Source organism: Saccoglossus kowalevskii, chromosome 10 (assembly GCF_978046115.1).
Source record: "Saccoglossus kowalevskii chromosome 10, keSacKowa6.1, whole genome shotgun sequence".
NCBI lineage: Eukaryota > Metazoa > Hemichordata > Enteropneusta > Harrimaniidae > Saccoglossus > Saccoglossus kowalevskii.
Window position 1 is genome coordinate 3439993 of NC_140650.1, and position 18599 is coordinate 3458591.

Here is an 18599-nt window from a genome sequence, read left to right on the forward strand (position 1 = left end):
CGTCACCAGTTATAAGACTGTATCATGATATCCCTTTATCTCCATCACCAGTTATAAGACTGTATCATGATATCCCTCTCTCCCCGTCACTAGTTATCAGACTGTATCATGATATCCCTCCCACCCGTCACTAGTTATAAGACTGTATCATGAGATCCCTCTCTCTCCGTCACCAGTTATAAGACTGTATCATGAGATCCCTTTCTCCCCGTCACCAGTTATAAGACTGTATCATGATATCCCTCTCCCCCCGTCACCAGTTATAAGACTGTATCATGATATCCCTCTCCCCCCGTCACCAGTTATAAGACTGTATCATGATATCCCTCTCTCCCCGTCACTAGTTATAAGACTGTATCATGATATCCCTCTCCCCCCCGTCACCAGTTATAAGACTGTATCATGATATCCCTCTCTCCCCGTCACCAGTTGTAAAACACTATCATGATATCCCTTTCTCCCCGTCACCAGTTATAAGACTGTATCATGAGATCCCTCTCTCCCCATCACCAGTTGTAAGTCTGTGTCATGATATCCATCTCTCTCCGTCACCAGTTATAAGACTGTATCATGATATCCCTTTCTCCCCATCACTAGTTATAAGACTGTACCATGATATCCCTCTCCCCCCCCCCCGTCACCAGTTGTAAGTCTGTGTCATGATATCCATCTCTCTCCGTCACCAGTTATAAGACTGTATCATGATATCCCTTTCTCCCCATCACTAGTTGTAAGACTGTATCATGATATCCCTCTCTCCCCGTCACCAGTTGTAAAACACTATCATGATATCCCTCTCTCCGTCACCAGTTATAAGACTGAATCATGATATCCCTCTCCCCCGTCACCAGTTATAAGACTGTATCATGATATCCCTTTCCCCCCGTCACCAGTTATAAGACTGTATCATGATATCCCTTTCTCCCCGTCACCAGTTATAAGACTGTATCATGATATCCCTCTCTCCCCGTCACCAGTTGTAAGTCTGTGTCATGTGTATCCCTCCCACCCGTCACCAGTTATAAGACTGTATCATGATATCCCTCCCACCCGTCACCAGTTATAAGACTGTATCATGATATCCCTCTCTCCCTGTCACCGGTTATAAAACTGTATCATGATATCCCTCTCTCCCCGTCACCAGTTATAAGACTGTATCATGATATCCCTCTCTCCCCGTCACCAGTTATAAGACTGTATCATGATATCCCTCTCCCCCCGTCACCAGTTATAAGACTGTATCATGATATCCCTCTCTCCCCGTCACTAGTTATAAGACTGTATCATGATATCCCTCTCTCCCTGTCACCAGTTGTAAGTCTGTATCATGATATCCCTTTCTCCCCGTCACCAGTTATAAGACTGTATCATGATATCCCTCTCTCCCAGTCACCAGTTGTAAGTCTGTGTCATGATATCCCTCCCACCCGTCACCAGTTATAAGACTGTATCATGATATCCCTCTCTCCCTGTCACCAGTTGTAAAACTGTATCATGATGTCCCTCTCTCCCCGTCACCAGTTATAAGACTGTATCATGATATCCCTCTCTCCCTGTCACCAGTTATAAGACTGTATCATGATATCCCTCTCTCCCTGTCACCAGTTATAAGACTGTATCATGATATCCCTCCCACCCGTCACCAGTTATAAGACTGTATCATGATATCCCTCTCTCCCTGTCTCCGGTTATAAAACTGTATCATGATATCCCTCTCTCCCTGTCACCAGTTATAAGACTGTATCATGATATCCCTCTCCCCCCGTCACCAGTTATAAGACTGTATCATGATATCCCTCTCCCCCCCGTCACCAGTTATAAGACTGTATCATGATATCCCTCTCTCCCCGTCACTAGTTATAAGACTGTATCATGATATCCCTCTCTCCCTGTCACCAGTTGTAAGTCTGTATCATGATATCCCTCTCTCCCTGTCACCAGTTATAAGACTGTATCATGATATCCCTCTCTCCCTGTCACCAGTTATAAGACTGTATCATGATATCCCTCTCTCCCTGTCACCAGTTATAAGACTGTATCATGATATCCCTCCCACCCGTCACCAGTTATAAGACTGTATCATGATATCCCTCCCACCCGTCACCAGTTATAAGACTGTATCATGATATCCCTCTCTCCCTGTCACCAGTTATAAGACTGTATCATGATATCCCTATCTCCCTGTCACCAGTTATAAGACTGTATCATGATATCCCTCCCACCCGTCACCAGTTATAAGACTGTATCATGATATCCCTTTCTCCCTGTCACCAGTTATAAGACTGTATCATGATATCCCTCTCTCCCCGTCACCAGTTATAAGACTGTATCATGATATCCCTCTCTCCCTGTGACCAGTTGTAAGTCTGTGTCATGATATCCCTCTCTCTCCGTCACCAGTTACAAGACTGTATCATGATATCCCTCTCTCCCCGTCACCAGTTATAAAACTGTATCATGATATCCCTCTCTCCCCGTCACCATTTGTAAGACTGTATAATAGTGGAGTTCATAGATGCAACGAACATTCTTTGTGCTCTTTATTTTATGTATAATGTTTGTGTTAGAGAGGCCGTTGACATTATAGTGGACTTTCGAAGGATTAACATGTTCACATAAAACTAGTATTTCACTATTAATGTTGCATCGCTGTCATGTGATATATTGCGTCAGTTGGTACATCCACGTCCACGTCTGGTTGGGTGTTCAGTGGATATTCCACCTTATATATCATTCGTATTCATTAATTGTCTGTTAATTATTCGTGTTATGAGTAACTGTCACGTGATTTAGCGTGCTCAGATAAAGCAGAAATGGCACTGTGAAGAGTTATTTGTTGTTATTATATTCCATCAACATGTGTTTTACCCGTGGTGATAAGTATATTCATGGTGACGTCGTCTGAACGCTAATGGTACATCGACAAGTGCATAGAGCCCCGTTGCCCTTGAACATGAATGCATTTATCGCTCTAAACTGAAATACACAAATTACACATAGTGCCTATCTTAATACGTTGATACATGTTTCATAAGAAATGTTGTATATTTCCATGACAAATCCCACAACACCGGAAAAGTTGACGACTTTTCTTCCGATTTAACCTATATAAATTATACAGGTTTTGGGGCCGATGGAAGACAATGGAGTAATGCAAAACAGTATGATAATGTATAGCAATGACGTAACGCATTTGTCAAAATATAGAATTGGTATTCTTTTAGTAAAGTCATCGTTGAGATTGAAATGTCCAAGCCTTTAACTTCGATGGAACTGTTCACGTATAGTGAGGAAACCGATCATTTACGGGAGCATAACAGATGCGTTGGTAATTCTGTGCACTAGGTCACTAGTCAGAATTGTAATTTATTTGAGTTGGTCTGTGATGAAATGTGAATCTATTTTCTATTCTAAAATAAAAGTAATCCGGGTTTATCCGGCGTGAAACTATATAGCTCTAGTCCTCTAAGCGCATCAGCAGTGTCACAATGGAACTAAATAGCTCTAGTCGTCTAAGCGCATCAGCAGTGACACAATGGAACTAAATAGCTCTAGTCGTCTAAGCGCATCAGCAGTGTCACAATGGAACTAAATAGCTCTAGTCCTCTAAGCGCATCAGCAGTGTCACTATGGAACTAAATAGCTCTAGTCGTCTAAGCGCATCAGCAGTGTCACTATGGAACTAAATAGCTCCAGTCGTCTAAGTGCATCAGCAGTGTCACCATGAAACTAAATAGCTCTAGTCGTCTAAGCGCATCAGCAGTGTCACTATGGAACTAAATAGCTCTAGTCGTCTAAGCGCATCAGCAGTGTCACTATGGAACTAAATAGCGCTAGTCGTCTAAACGCATCAGCAGTGTCACTATGGAACTAAATAGCTCTAGTCGTCTAAGCGCATCAGCAGTTCCACTATGGAACTAAATAGCTCTAGTCGTCTAAGTGCATCAGTAGTGTCACTATGGAACTAAATAGCTCTAGTCGTCTAAGTGCATCAGCAGTGTCACTATGGAACTATATAGCTCTAGTCGTCTAAGCGCATCAGCAAGCAGCATCACCATGGAACTAAATAGCTCTAGTCGTCTAAGCACATCAGCAGTGTCACCATAGAACTAAATAGCTCTAGTCGTCTAAGCGCATCAGCAGTGTGACTATGGAACTAAATAGCTCTAGTCGTCTTAGCGCATCAGCAGTGTGACTATGGAAATAAATAGCTCTAGTCGTCTAAACGCATCAGCAGTGTCACTATGGAACTAAATAGCTCTCGTAGTCTAAGCGCATCAGCAGTGTCACTATGGAACTAAATAGCTATAGTCGTCTAAGCGCATCAGCTGTTCCACTATTATGTAACTAAATAGCTCTAGTCGTCTAAGCGCATCCGCAGTTCCACTATGGAACTAAATAGCTCTAGTCGTCTAAGCGCATCAGTAGTGTCACTATGGAACTAAATTGCTCCAGTCGTCTAAGCACATCAGCAGTTCCACTATGTAACTAAATAGCTCTAATCGTGTAAGTGCATCAGCAGTGTCACTATGGAACTAAATAGCTCTAGTTGTCTAAGTGCATCAGCAGTGTCACTATGGAACTAAATAGCCCTAGTCGTCTAAGCGCATCAGCAGTTCCACTATGTAACTAAATAGCTCTAGTCGTCTAAGCGCATCAGCAGTTCCACTATGGAACTAAATAGCTCTAGTCGTCTAAGCGCATCAGCAGTTCCACTATGTAACTAAATAGCTCTAGTCGTGTAAGTGCATCAGCAGTGTCATTATGGAACTAAATAGCTCTAGTCGTCTAAGTGCATCAGCAGTGTCACTATGGAACTAAATAGCTCTAGTTGTCTAAGTGCATCAGCAGTGTCACTATGGAACTAAATAGCTCTAGTCGTCTAAGCGCATCAGCAGTGTCACCATGGAACTAAATAGCTCTAGTCGTCTAAGTGCATCAGTAGTGTCATTATGGAACTAAATAGCTCTAGTCGTCTAAGTGCATCAGCAGTGTCACTATGGAACTATATAGCTCTAGTCGTCTAAGCGCATCAGCAAGCAGCATCACCATGGAACTAAATAGCTCTAGTCGTCTAAGCACATCAGCAGTGTCACCATAGAACTAAATAGCTCTAGTCGTCTAAGCGCATCAGCAGTGTGACTATGGAACTAAATAGCTCTAGTCGTCTAAGCGCATCAGCAGTGTGACTATGGAAATAAATAGCTCTAGTCGTCTAAACGCATCAGCAGTGTCACTATGGAACTAAATAGCTCTCGTAGTCTAAGCGCATCAGCAGTGTCACTATGGAACTAAATAGCTATAGTCGTCTAAGCGCATCAGCTGTTCCACTATTATGTAACTAAATAGCTCTAGTCGTCTAAGCGCATCCGCAGTTCCACTATGGAACTAAATAGCTCTAGTCGTCTAAGCGCATCAGTAGTGTCACTATGGAACTAAATTGCTCCAGTCGTCTAAGCGCATCAGCAGTTCCACTATGTAACTAAATAGCTCTAATCGTGTAAGTGCATCAGCAGTGTCACTATGGAACTAAATAGCTCTAGTTGTCTAAGTGCATCAGCAGTGTCACTATGGAACTAAATAGCCCTAGTCGTCTAAGCGCATCAGCAGTTCCACTATGTAACTAAATAGCTCTAGTCGTCTAAGCGCATCAGCAGTTTTACTATGGAACTAAATAGCTCTAGTCGTCTAAGCGCATCAGCAGTTCCACTATGTAACTAAATAGCTCTAGTCGTGTAAGTGCATCAGCAGTGTCATTATGGAACTAAATAGCTCTAGTCGTCTAAGTGCATCAGCAGTGTCACTATGGAACTAAATAGCTCTAGTCCTCTAAGCGCATCAGCAGTGTCACTATGGAACTAAATAGCTCTAGTCGTCTAAGCGCATCAGCAGTGTCACTATGGAACTAAATAGCTCTAGTCGTCTAAGTGCATCAGCAGTGTCACCATGAAACTAAATAGCTCTAGTCGTCTAAGCGCATCAGCAGTGTCACTATGGAACTAAATAGCTCTAGTCGTCTAAGCGCATCAGCAGTGTCACTATGGAACTAAATAGCGCTAGTCGTCTAAACGCATCAGCAGTGTCACTATGGAACTAAATAGCTCTAGTCGTCTAAGCGCATCAGCAGTTCCACTATGGAACTAAATAGCTCTAGTCGTCTAAGTGCATCAGTAGTGTCACTATGGAACTAAATAGCTCTAGTCGTCTAAGTGCATCAGCAGTGTCACTATGGAACTATATAGCTCTAGTCGTCTAAGCGCATCAGCAAGCAGCATCACCATGGAACTAAATAGCTCTAGTCGTCTAAGCACATCAGCAGTGTCACCATAGAACTAAATAGCTCTAGTCGTCTAAGCGCATCAGCAGTGTGACTATGGAACTAAATAGCTCTAGTCGTCTAAGCGCATCAGCAGTGTGACTATGGAAATAAATAGCTCTAGTCGTCTAAACGCATCAGCAGTGTCACTATGGAACTAAATAGCTCTCGTAGTCTAAGCGCATCAGCAGTGTCACTATGGAACTAAATAGCTATAGTCGTCTAAGCGCATCAGCTGTTCCACTATTATGTAACTAAATAGCTCTAGTCGTCTAAGAGCATCCGCAGTTCCACTATGGAACTAAATAGCTCTAGTCGTTTAAGCGCATCAGTAGTGTCACTATGGAACTAAATTGCTCCAGTCGTCTAAGCGCATCAGCAGTTCCACTATGTAACTAAATAGCTCTAATCGTGTAAGTGCATCAGCAGTGTCACTATGGAACTAAATAGCTCTAGTTGTCTAAGTGCATCAGCAGTGTCACTATGGAACTAAATAGCCCTAGTCGTCTAAGCGCATCAGCAGTTCCACTATGTAACTAAATAGCTCTAGTCGTCTAAGCGCATCAGCAGTTCCACTATGGAACTAAATAGCTCTAGTCGTCTCAGCGCATCAGCAGTTCCACTATGTAACTAAATAGCTCTAGTCGTGTAAGTGCATCAGCAGTGTCATTATGGAACTAAATAGCTCTAGTCGTCTAAGTGCATCAGCAGTGTCACTATGGAACTAAATAGCTCTAGTCGTCTAAGTGCATCAGCAGTGTCACTATGGAACTAAATAGCTCTAGTCGTCTAAGCGCATCAGCAGTGTCACCATGGAACTAAATAGCTCTAGTCGTCTAAGTGCATCAGTAGTGTCATTATGGAACTAAATAGCTCTAGTCGTCTAAGTGCATCAGCAGTGTCACTATGGAACTATATAGCTCTAGTCGTCTAAGCGCATCAGCAAGCAGCATCACCATGGAACTAAATAGCTCTAGTCGTCTAAGCACATCAGCAGTGTCACCATAGAACTAAATAGCTCTAGTCGTCTAAGCGCATCAGCAGTGTGACTATGGAACTAAATAGCTCTAGTCGTCTAAGCGCATCAGCAGTGTGACTATGGAAATAAATAGCTCTAGTCGTCTAAACGCATCAGCAGTGTCACTATGGAACTAAATAGCTCTCGTAGTCTAAGCGCATCAGCAGTGTCACTATGGAACTAAATAGCTATAGTCGTCTAAGCGCATCAGCTGTTCCACTATTATGTAACTAAATAGCTCTAGTCGTCTAAGCGCATCCGCAGTTCCACTATGGAACTAAATAGCTCTAGTCGTCTAAGCGCATCAGTAGTGTCACTATGGAACTAAATTGCTCCAGTCGTCTAAGCGCATCAGCAGTTCCACTATGTAACTAAATAGCTCTAATCGTGTAAGTGCATCAGCAGTGTCACTATGGAACTAAATAGCTCTAGTTGTCTAAGTGCATCAGCAGTGTCACTATGGAACTAAATAGCCCTAGTCGTCTAAGCGCATCAGCAGTTCCACTATGTAACTAAATAGCTCTAGTCGTCTAAGCGCATCAGCAGTTTTACTATGGAACTAAATAGCTCTAGTCGTCTAAGCGCATCAGCAGTTCCACTATGTAACTAAATAGCTCTAGTCGTGTAAGTGCATCAGCAGTGTCATTATGGAACTAAATAGCTCTAGTCGTCTAAGTGCATCAGCAGTGTCACTATGGAACTAAATAGCTCTAGTCGTCTAAGTGCATCAGCAGTGTCACTATGGAACTAAATAGCTCTAGTCGTCTAAGCGCATCAGCAGTGTCACCATGGAACTAAATAGCTCTAGTCGTCTAAGTGCATCAGTAGTGTCATTATGGAACTAAATAGCTCTAGTCGTCTAAGTGCATCAGCAGTGTCACTATGGAACTAAATAGCTCTAGTCGTCTAAGTGCATCAGCAGTGTCACTATGGAACTAAATAGCTCTAGTTGTCTAAGTGCATCAGTAGTGTCACTATGGAACTAAATAGCTCTAGTCGTCTAAGTGCATCAGCAGTGTCACTATGGAACTAAATAGCTCTAGTCGTCTAAGTGCATGAGCAGTGTCACTATGGAACTAAATAGCTCTAGTCGTCTAAGTGTATGAGCAGTGTCACCATGGAACTAAATAGCTCTAGTCGTCTAAGTGCATCAGCAGTGTCACTATGGAACTAAATAGCTCTAGTAGTCTAAGCGCATCAGCAGTGTCACTATGGAACTAAATAGCTCTAGTCGTCTAAGCGCATCAGCAATTTACCATAGAACTAAATAGCTCTAGTCGTCTAAGCGCATCAGCAGTGTCACTATGGAACTAAATAGCTCTAGTCGTCTAAGTGCATCAGCAGTGTCACCATGGAACTAAATAGCTCTAGTCGTCTAAGTGCATCAGCAGTGTCACTATGGAACTAAATAGCTCTAGTCGTCTAAGTGCATCAACAGTGTCGCCATAGAACTAAATAGCTCTAGTCGTCTAAGCGCATCAGCAGGTCTTAATATAATGTCTGAATATGTGCTCAATCGGACAATTGCACACTGAAACGATGGACCTATCTGGGCAAATATATCCATTCGTCACTACTACTAGTATCTCTCGTTGTAACTCGTTGGTTATATCCATACCTAGTTATTAGATAACGTAAACAATGTCATGTAATCCATTCACCAGAGGTCCCTTGAATACTATTTAAATTGAAGATATATAGAGTGACATTCGCGGCGACCATATAGTGATTCATTTACAATGCTCACGTAATGCGACACACGCCATTCGATAATCTATCCTGGTCTGCAAATTAGGACCTGTATTAATTTGTACTACATGGTTATCAAGTTCAAGATATCAAGACTAGATATATATAACGTTCCTTTCAATGTTATTAAATCAGTTGAGTTGTAGTAAAAACAAAATAATTATCCTATAGAATTATTAACTTGTATCTTAAATATTTGTCTCATAGAGGGTGTAGACCGGCATGCAAATGTGGCTTACGTCGTTATCATTGCTTTGCTTTATATTATATAAGTGTGTAAACTTCACACATTAGTTGAAATAATATTATATTTAAATGCAATTGAAATTATTAAATTAGTTATTAAATAAACAATGACATTCAATTACAACAGTGAATAAATGAAGTCGATAACTCACATGTCTGTTTTATAGATTGCTGTGTTGTTCGATTGTTAATTAGAGCCCGTATGTACTGTGTATGTCGTCGTCAATCTTGTATTTATTGAACACAGACAGTAGACTTTTCCAGTGGCAAAATATAATTATTTTCAAAATGTCTCCGACTGGTTTTCTTAAGTTCCAATGAATCTAATTGCCGATATGTAGCACCCAAGTGCGTACGTGTGAAATTGGCACTTGTTACCATTAGCTCTACCACACCGGATGGATAGACGCCTGCTAAAAACTTACAATGAAAGTATGTTTTATTGATTGACACGTGGAGTGCACGTGATATGCATCGTTTGAATATCTTCTTCTCGTCAGCATTCAATCCGGTCTTAACGATGTTGCTAATTTTGATGTTGTTGTAACAGTTTTCTCTGATAAAGAATCTTTCCAGGACTCCCTTCTTTCCATTTCCACATGTACTAATAACAGTACAGATGTCTTGCAGAATTTCTTCATCAAGGAACGGAGACACCAAATACACTCTTACGCCCTCAGTGTCAAACCAACGTGCCATAAGTTGCAGCCATACATCAAATAAATATTGTGGTCCGTGGATACCGTTTTTCACTGCTTCGCCAGTCTCTGATATTACTAGGTTGTGATCATACCAATATCTCTGTTAGAATACAATACAAATTGGGAAGGATTAAACGGTTGGCTTGATTATAACAGATCTAACGCAAAGGGCAGGAAAGAAAGCTCTGTTTCTCGTTTCGTGGAAATTTTAATTTTTTTTTTGAATACTGAGCTAAAGTGGGGGAATATATGAGGCGCATAGTTCAAAATGATGCACGCGGAAACGAGAAACAGGTATTTTTTTCTCAGCCTAAAGTGGTAAATTGTAACTTATGTGAAAACTAAAGATATAATTGGCATGGGTTATTACTCCAACACTTGGTAACAACGCAATTTAACATTATTCCAGACAGATCTAAAACCAATATTCGTATGAAAAGTAAATACTGACATAATTTTATACCTCAGTGGACGTGTTAACTTTCTTGGTTGATGACGTCATTGCTGTTTTACTCTTATTGGTCAATAGGAATTCCATTTTCTTGTCTAAGAAATGAATGCATCGCTTTCTTCTCTTTACATGTTTCGTTTTACCAATGTTCTTTATCAGCTTTACCGTTCCTTGTAGCACTGACCATATACTATTGACGAGTTTCCATGGAAACGAGACTGTAGTGCAAGTATTATGATAGAATTATTCAAAAAATCGTATGAAAACGGCAACTATGATGGAAACATGCAGATTTAACCAAGCCAGATAAGGATTTTGAAATAACGCATTATTTTAAGTTCGAGATCGAAGGAATCCGTGCTATGACCGCACGTAGCGTATACATAAGTTATGTACATTCGGGTTCATAATGATGTTAATAATCTTGTACAACAAATATACAAAAACACAACGTACCTTCAGCAGTCCACTTGTGTTTCAATTTCACGTTTTCATTTAGCATAAGCTTTTCCCCTTCAACTACACGGCGTTTTAATGACATTGTTCTCCTATTTTTAGTACTTCGGGTTATTTTCTTCGCCATAATGAAAACACCGCTGAAACCACAGGATTACTGTATATGCACGTAGTTACTAATGAATGAGGGCGCACTTCTGGCTGAATCATAACAGGAATATACACGTCACGGTATGATTTTTTAGCTGACACAGCCGACATTTTTATCTGAACGCAACTTTCAAAAGACGCCCATTCCCACTAAGACATATATGCCTTTCAAACGAACGAAAGTAAGCGAATGAGCGGTTTGAAAGCGTCACAATACTTATCCGATTTCCGTGTGAAGGACAAAGGTCGGACGTGTATTGTATTGTAATGTACAATGTATTATTATAAAGGGAATTCCCGTTTATATTCTGTATCACATGATCATCGTATGACTCGTATTAAGATGACGTGTGTTATGCTCGGCTACTTAGACGTGTATTTAACATTGTCACGTGACGGATTATATATTCTACACTAAACTGCCACTCTCCGTCTATCTCTGCTTTTACGTAATGGTTTCTACTATATCGACGTTGAATGCCAGAGACAAGTGCAAGCCCTTAGCTAAAATATTATAATCATAAAGTATCGACTCAAGACGGGCATAATAATTTATAAATTCTGAAATAGTCAATTCTCTGGGACAAATATTATGTTATGGGCCTTTTGAAGTATGCTAATTAATATAAAGCAAAGAGCGGAAATTGAAAGCTGTTCATAAGCTACCCTCCACCTAAAAAAAATGTCTTCCCTTCCTGCTGACCAAATTCATCTTTCCCCTGCCCTCATTAAAAAACAACACTTTTTTGCTTACTCCCCAACCGCCAGCTTGCCTTCCTTGCCCTCCTACTGACCAAATTCATCTTTTCCCTGCCCTCATTAAAAAAAACACTTGTTTGCCTACTCCCCAACCGCCAGCTTGCCTTCCTTGCCCTCCTGCTGAACAAATCCATCTTTTCTCACCCCTCATTAAAAAAAACACCGATTGGTGGCGTAAATCATCGTGTCATTGGCTTCTATGGGCTTCTTGAATACTTTAACCACTCAGCAGATCGGTGGGTGACTCGCATTTTCAGTAAGTTGATAGCACACGGCTGCCAACATTTAGCAGATGTTATTTTCCCCAATGCGTTTTTTTATATTATACCCTGCCCTAAAGGCTGTTTTGCCCACCCTGCGTTATTTTTTCTATGTAAGTACCCTACCCACTAAAAAAAGTTTCCCTGTCCTTACATTTGTGTTAAATCTGCCCTGCCCATTGGGGGGGGGGACTGATATTTCCCGCCCCTACTAAAAATAGAAAAAAAACTGTCCTCAGTAAAAACCCCTTGGAACAGCTTTTTCGATCACGCGGCATTGCAATGGAGAAATTAACCACGAAGAATGTGATCATTATCTTCCTTCCCAAATTGATAATGTAAATAAATGTGTACCATTATAATATATGTATGTTGAATATACAGAATGTAAACTGAGAATATTTCTAATCGCACGTACTAATCACATCCGTGGATAAGTTATTGTAACAAATGAAAATAAGACAATATTTCTAGTATTGAAGTTGTTGTTTCGATATCAATTTCCCGTAATTGAAGCAGTCTTGTTTAAATAAATAAATAAACAATGACTGTAAGAGGCTTGCCATTGTCTTTTCTAGAGTTATTCGTTTTTATTTATTCCTAAAATACACAAGACTAAAATCACTGTCGTCTCAATATATCTGTCTGCGAATGCCTGACTAAATTTATTTCCTAGATTCAATCTTGTCATCTATTGTTATGCCTCATACCGGCTTTCATTGAGATTTCTACAACGTACTCAACATGTCCAATGAATTTACTTTCACTTACAGCGGTCGTTTTCTTTTTACTGTGGATATCAAATCTTTATGTGTTCGCCGTTGATATGTTTCTTTAATCGGCAAGTAAATCCTCGTTCTGCTCTTTCGTTTGTCTGTATTTTTTCTTACATCTTACTTACAATCTTAATTTTAATGATAAATTTCACCCAGATTGTGGGTGTTGCCATGGCAGCAAGTATAGCTTCGTTGTATATGTGCATTTACTTGGTTGGTTACACTGAAAAAAAAATATTTCGTGAATATATTATACCCCAAAAATTGTCCGATTTGTATCCAACACTGCAGATCACATCATTTAAATTTGGTTCTGTCATATTATGATACCGATATAACCATCGATATAAATATGCTAGCTACTAATATATATTATGAAGAAACCGATTTTCAAACCTATGTTTATTTAATTCTTCTCATCCATCTGAATGTATCCCGTAACTATTACTTTTATGCCCTACATTACTGACATTTTTTTTATCACAAGTTCAACACATGTTTCACATCCAGACCTCCTCAGTTTGACCGGGTTAATTATTTTGTTTACTTTATAGCTGTATTAGTCGCGCGATTCGTTTATGATGGCCGACTTGAATAGTGATAGCTGTACTAAACCATCATGGTTTCTTTTTTCAGTGAGCGTGCCAGTGACTAAACATTCTGTCAGTTCATGGCGGTCAAAGTGTAGTGGTGATATCGGCATTATTTTTGGGAGAAGAAACTCACTAGGACATTTGTTTCAAGAATTCATTATGATGACACCTGGCACCCCTATGATAAAGAATGGTTTGGTCCTATGAACGCAATACAAAATGGACGCCCCTAGACTTGTTGATTATGTTAGTTTATATCGTAGTGTACATTAACATTGAGTGTTTGGTTTCATAGTGAATACCAAGTGTTGATTATGTTAGTTTATATCGTAGTGTACATTAACATTGAGTGTTTGGTTTCATAGTGAATACCAAGTGTTGATTATGTTAGTTTATATCGTAGTGTACATTAACATTGAGTGTTTGGTTTCATAGTGAATACCAAGTGTTGATTATGTTAGTTTATATCGCAGTGTACATTAACATTGAGTGTTTGGTTTCATAGTGAATACCAAGTGTTGATTATGTTAGTTTATATCGTAGTGTACATTAACATTGAGTGTTTGGTTTCATAGTGAATACCAAGTGTTGATTATGTTAGTTTATATCGTAGTGTACATTAACATTGTGTGTTTGGTTTCATAGTGAATACCAAGTGTTGATTATGTTAGTTTATATCGTAGTGTACATTAACATTGAGTGTTTGGTTTCATAGTGAATACCAAGTGTTGATTATGTTAGTTTATATCGTAGTGTACATTGACATTGTGTGTTTGGTTTCATAGTGAATACCAAGTGTTGATTATGTTAGTTTATATCGTAGTGTACATTAACATTGAGTGTTTGGTTTCATAGTGAATACCAAGTGTTGATTATGTTAGTTTATATCGTAGTGTACATTAACATTGTGTGTTTGGTTTCATAGTGACTACCAAGTGTTGATTATGTTAGTTTATATCGTAGTGTACATTAACATTGAGTGTTTGGTTTCATAGTGAATACCAAGTGTTGATTATGTTAGTTTATATCGTAGTGTACATTAACATTGTGTGTTTGGTTTCATAGTGAATACCAAGTGTTGATTATGTTAGTTTATATCGTAGTGTACATTAACATTGAGTGTTTGGTTTCATAGTGAATACCAAGTGTTGATTATGTTAGTTTATATCGTAGTGTACATTAACATTGATTGTTTGGTTTCATAGTGAATACCAAGTGTTGATTATGTTAGTTTATATCGTAGTGTACATTAACATTGATTGTTTGGTTTCATAGTGAATACCAAGTGTTGATTATGTTAGTTTATATCGTAGTGTACATTAACATTGAGTGTTTGGTTTCGGAGTGAATACCAAGTGTTGATTATGTTAGTTTATATCGTAGTGTACATTAACATTGTGTGTTTGGTTTCATAGTGAATACCAAGTGTTGATTATGTTAGCTTATATCGTAGTGTACATTAACATTGAGTGTTTGGTTTCATGGTGAATACCAAGTGTTGATTATGTTAGTTTATATCGTAGTGTACATTAACATTGAGTGTTTGGTTTCATAGTGAATACCAAGTGTTGATTATGTTAGTTTATATTGTGACATAAATTGTAAGTTAAAAGTACAGAGCCCTGGCTGTGTGAATGAAAAGCGCACATGTTTGTATAATTTGCAACAACCCATTGCACATGTTTATTTTTAAGACTGCTGATACAGTCACTGGATTGTGTTGTCAGCAGAAATTGAGATACATACATCCTGTCTCTCCCTGTGGCATAATGGTATGGCTCAGACAGTGACATGGGGATTGTGAAATACCTTGGAATGTGCTGAGCCCAGTGTTGTTGGCAATGAAAATAGATATGACATCATTGACCCGAGTCTCCTACTTTAAATTGGTAGAGCTTGGATTAAGAGTGGTTTATTCCACTACCAAAATTGGCATCCTCTGTACACTGATTTGTCGGCTATTTCGAGATAACCAATCATTTCGTTATATACATTTTATTATTTGCATGGCCATAAATTAGGTAGGGTATTTAAGTTGAGACATAAGGGAAAATCTTTAGTCAGGAAGGTGACCTGACTTGATCCTGTAACATCTTGTGATGCTGATTCCTGACTCCAGTGAGCTGTACCCTATACAGGGGTACATATGCAGACGTGCTGTGCAGTAATCCCTGCTGATCAACAGGAACCACTGAAGCTCACTGCCTGAACTACTCCCGTTGTACCAGTGCTACCAGTAGCAGCAGATAGCAGTGCAGTTGCCGATACTCCCTGGACACAGAGCACGAGTTTAAATTGTAGTGCAGCTGCTTCGCCAGTGTGCCAGATACGAAGGAACGCAACATTGTACATTGCTGTCCAATGGAGAGTGGAGTGTTCCCTGCAGCATCGATCAAGTCTCTAATTTATTTTATTTTACAGTGTATCCCCCTCCTTGCTGGTTCCAGTGACCAGCATCCCTGTTATTTGTTTATTAAAGTACAGGAAACCGTATTTATTGTGTTGTGTTGATTTGTTATAATCGTTACTGGTATATTTCTTTCTCTGCACAGTCTCAGTTGTGGTGATATACATTCACCAAACGATCCCCACCCTGTGACAGCGGACGAGCTGAGAGAGAGGAAACTTATAAGATAAGCACGCTACCAAAGACAAAGACTATTAGACCGGTATTAAAGACAAGCTCCCCGATCCTGAATACGGTGTAGCCCCATAAAGGCCCCCCGCATTTAACGTCACATTGGTGGCAGCGGTGGGATACAACTGGTGCAGAGGAGGTGAACCAGAGAAAGCAGATCAAGGCGACTCCAGTAGCAGATCCAGAAATGGCAAAGCCGATTCCAGTAGAGAGTATCCAGATTGAACCAGTAGCTGATGCAGAAATTGCAAAGCCGATTCCAGTAGAGAGTATCCAGATTGAACCAGTAGCTGATACAGAACAGGGAGATGATCAGCAAATTTTTGTTGATACATTAAGAGAAATACAGTTTGCACAGGCAGCAGCTGGTGATACTGCAGAGCTTAAAGATCTAGTGGAGACTGAAAAAGAGGGGGTTGTGCAGTCAGAGGGTAAAGCAGAGGAACTGCCACCACAGGTGACACCAACCTCTGGCTATGGGACCCAAGAAATGAGTAAAGCTGACCTGTTGACTAGCAGTAGAGTTACAGCGGAAAAGCGGAGTGAATCAGCAGTAGCAGAGAAAACAGATATACCATGGAGGCTGGATACAGCCACACCACGGTACCGATCAGCATTGAGAGGGAGACCAGCTGACAGAGCAGATGACTTATGGCTTGGGTACCCCTGGGCACAATCAACTGGCAGATGGCTGACAAACCCCACCTCAGATTTATTTGAGGAGGTAAAAGAGGATCCAGAGCTGGTAGTTAGACCAAAGTTGTACAGAGAAAAAGCACTGAAAGGAGAGGAGGCTTTCCATCAGAGGGGCATGTATCTTGTGACAAAGCCTAGCATAATTCCAGAAAAATTTAAAGGTGAAACGCCATGGAGATATTACAAAGACTATTTTGAGCAATGGGCAATTGTAAATAATTGGGATATGGCACATAAGTCCAGGTATTTGGCAGTGAGTCTGTCCGGTTTGGCGCAAAAAGTGCTGACCCAAGAAGCAGATGGTGGAGAAATACCGTACCAGGAGTTAGTCACCAGACTGGACAGGAGATTTGGTCCCGGTGGGCAAGCAGATACATATGCGGCAGAATTGCGGATTAGACAGCGCAAGAAAGATGAAAGTTTGCAAGAATTGGGTGAAGCTATACGGGAGTTAACAGAGATGGCCTACCCAGGTATGGATCCTGCTTCCCAAGAAAGGCTAGGCAGGCAGTATTTTAAGAATGCCATCCCTGAAAAGGAAATAAGAGACGGTATATTCAGAGCAAATCCAAAAACATTTGACCAGGCGATACAAGCTGCATTGGAGACTGAATCACACGTGATGTCAGAGAAAAGGAGATTGGCTGAGCGGTGCCCCAAATTTGGCAGGGTGCTGAATGCTGAAGGTGACTCGGAGATGGTAGAACTAAATGAAGGGATAAAAGAAATGGGGGTCGGAAAATTCCAACCAACCCAGATAGAAGAGCAGTCATTCGGTGGAGGGAAAGATAAAAGACCAAGAAGGTGGGGCCAGATGGGAATTGAGTGTTACAGATGCGGAGGACGGGGCATATTAAGAGAAACTGCGCAACTCCACCAAACGGGTATGCGGGAAACGAATCACGACCAACCCCAGGGGCCAGGGCTGGGTCGGAAATGCAGACAGGCCCAGGCAACCCCAACAAGCAGTAAAAATGGTGCAGGGACAGAGGGGACAGGGTACGCAGGCAAGGGAGACAAAACTAGAGGAATCAGATACAGCGACCCCCCCCCCCCCAGCAACTGAAAGTAGATCCCTGCCTACTGTACATGACTATACAAGGGCAACAAGCGGTATATTTGTGGCAGGCAGAATAGGTAGATTACAGGGATATTTTTTAATAGATACAGGGGCATCAGGAACCCTGTTGTCAAGAAAACATTATGAGCGTATACCTGAGATGCAGAGACCTGCATTGGAAGCCATGACGACTCGGATCCGGCAAGCAGACGGTACCTTGATGAAACAGCATGGTGGAGCTAATATGGAGGTACGCATAAGTAAATACAAAACCACAGCCGATGTGATTGTAGTGGATATGGAGACTGATGCAATATTGGGGATGGAATTGCTGATTACCTTAGGCTGTGTAGTGGACATAAAGAATCTACAGCTGAAATTTCTGGATGAAATAGTCCCATGTTATGACTGGAAGGCCCGTACTCTTTGTGCCAGAGTGGTGCTGAGAAAAGCCGTTGATATTCCTCCTGGCAGTGAAATGTTAGTACGATGTGATGCTAACAGAAAGATCCCAGGCTCTCGGCAGGGAATGGTGATACCGACAGATAGAAACCCGATTGCGGAAAGAGGAATAATGGTGGCAAGAGCATTAGTATCAGATTGTAATGGGGTAATACCAGTACGGTTGTTGAATGTAACCCCACACCCGATACATGTAAAACAAGGCACTGCGGTGGGGATGTTGGAGCCGCTATCAGAGGGGGAAGGTGTGGTTACAGCAGAGAGGGAT

General features: G+C 40.8%; 1 protein-coding gene across 1 annotated transcript; it reads right to left on the minus strand.

Moving 5' to 3' along the window:
• Positions 1–9373: 9373 nt before the first annotated feature.
• LOC144347854 (uncharacterized) lies at positions 9374–11032 on the minus strand. The gene is made up of 3 exons (XM_078007510.2): positions 10938–11032; positions 10494–10699; positions 9374–10130 (listed from the first exon to the last, which is right to left on the minus strand). Exons 1-3 carry the CDS (start codon positions 11020–11022, stop codon positions 9564–9566), a joined length of 858 nt encoding a protein of 285 aa, XP_077863636.2. The 5' UTR covers positions 11023–11032; the 3' UTR covers positions 9374–9563.
• Positions 11033–18599: the final 7567 nt, after the last annotated feature.

Excerpts from the sequence above, each read along its gene's own strand:
- LOC144347854 (XM_078007510.2), bottom strand. The coding sequence starts at position 11,022 with ATGTCATTAAAACGCCGTGTAGTTGAAGGGGAAAAGCTTATGCTAAAT. Across the intron at positions 10,700-10,937 it reads ACACAAGTGGACTGCTGAAG|TCTCGTTTCCATGGAAACTC; the intron begins GTACGTTGTGTT and ends CTTGCACTACAG. Across the intron at positions 10,131-10,493 it reads AAGTTAACACGTCCACTGAG|AGATATTGGTATGATCACAA; the intron begins GTATAAAATTAT and ends GTATTCTAACAG.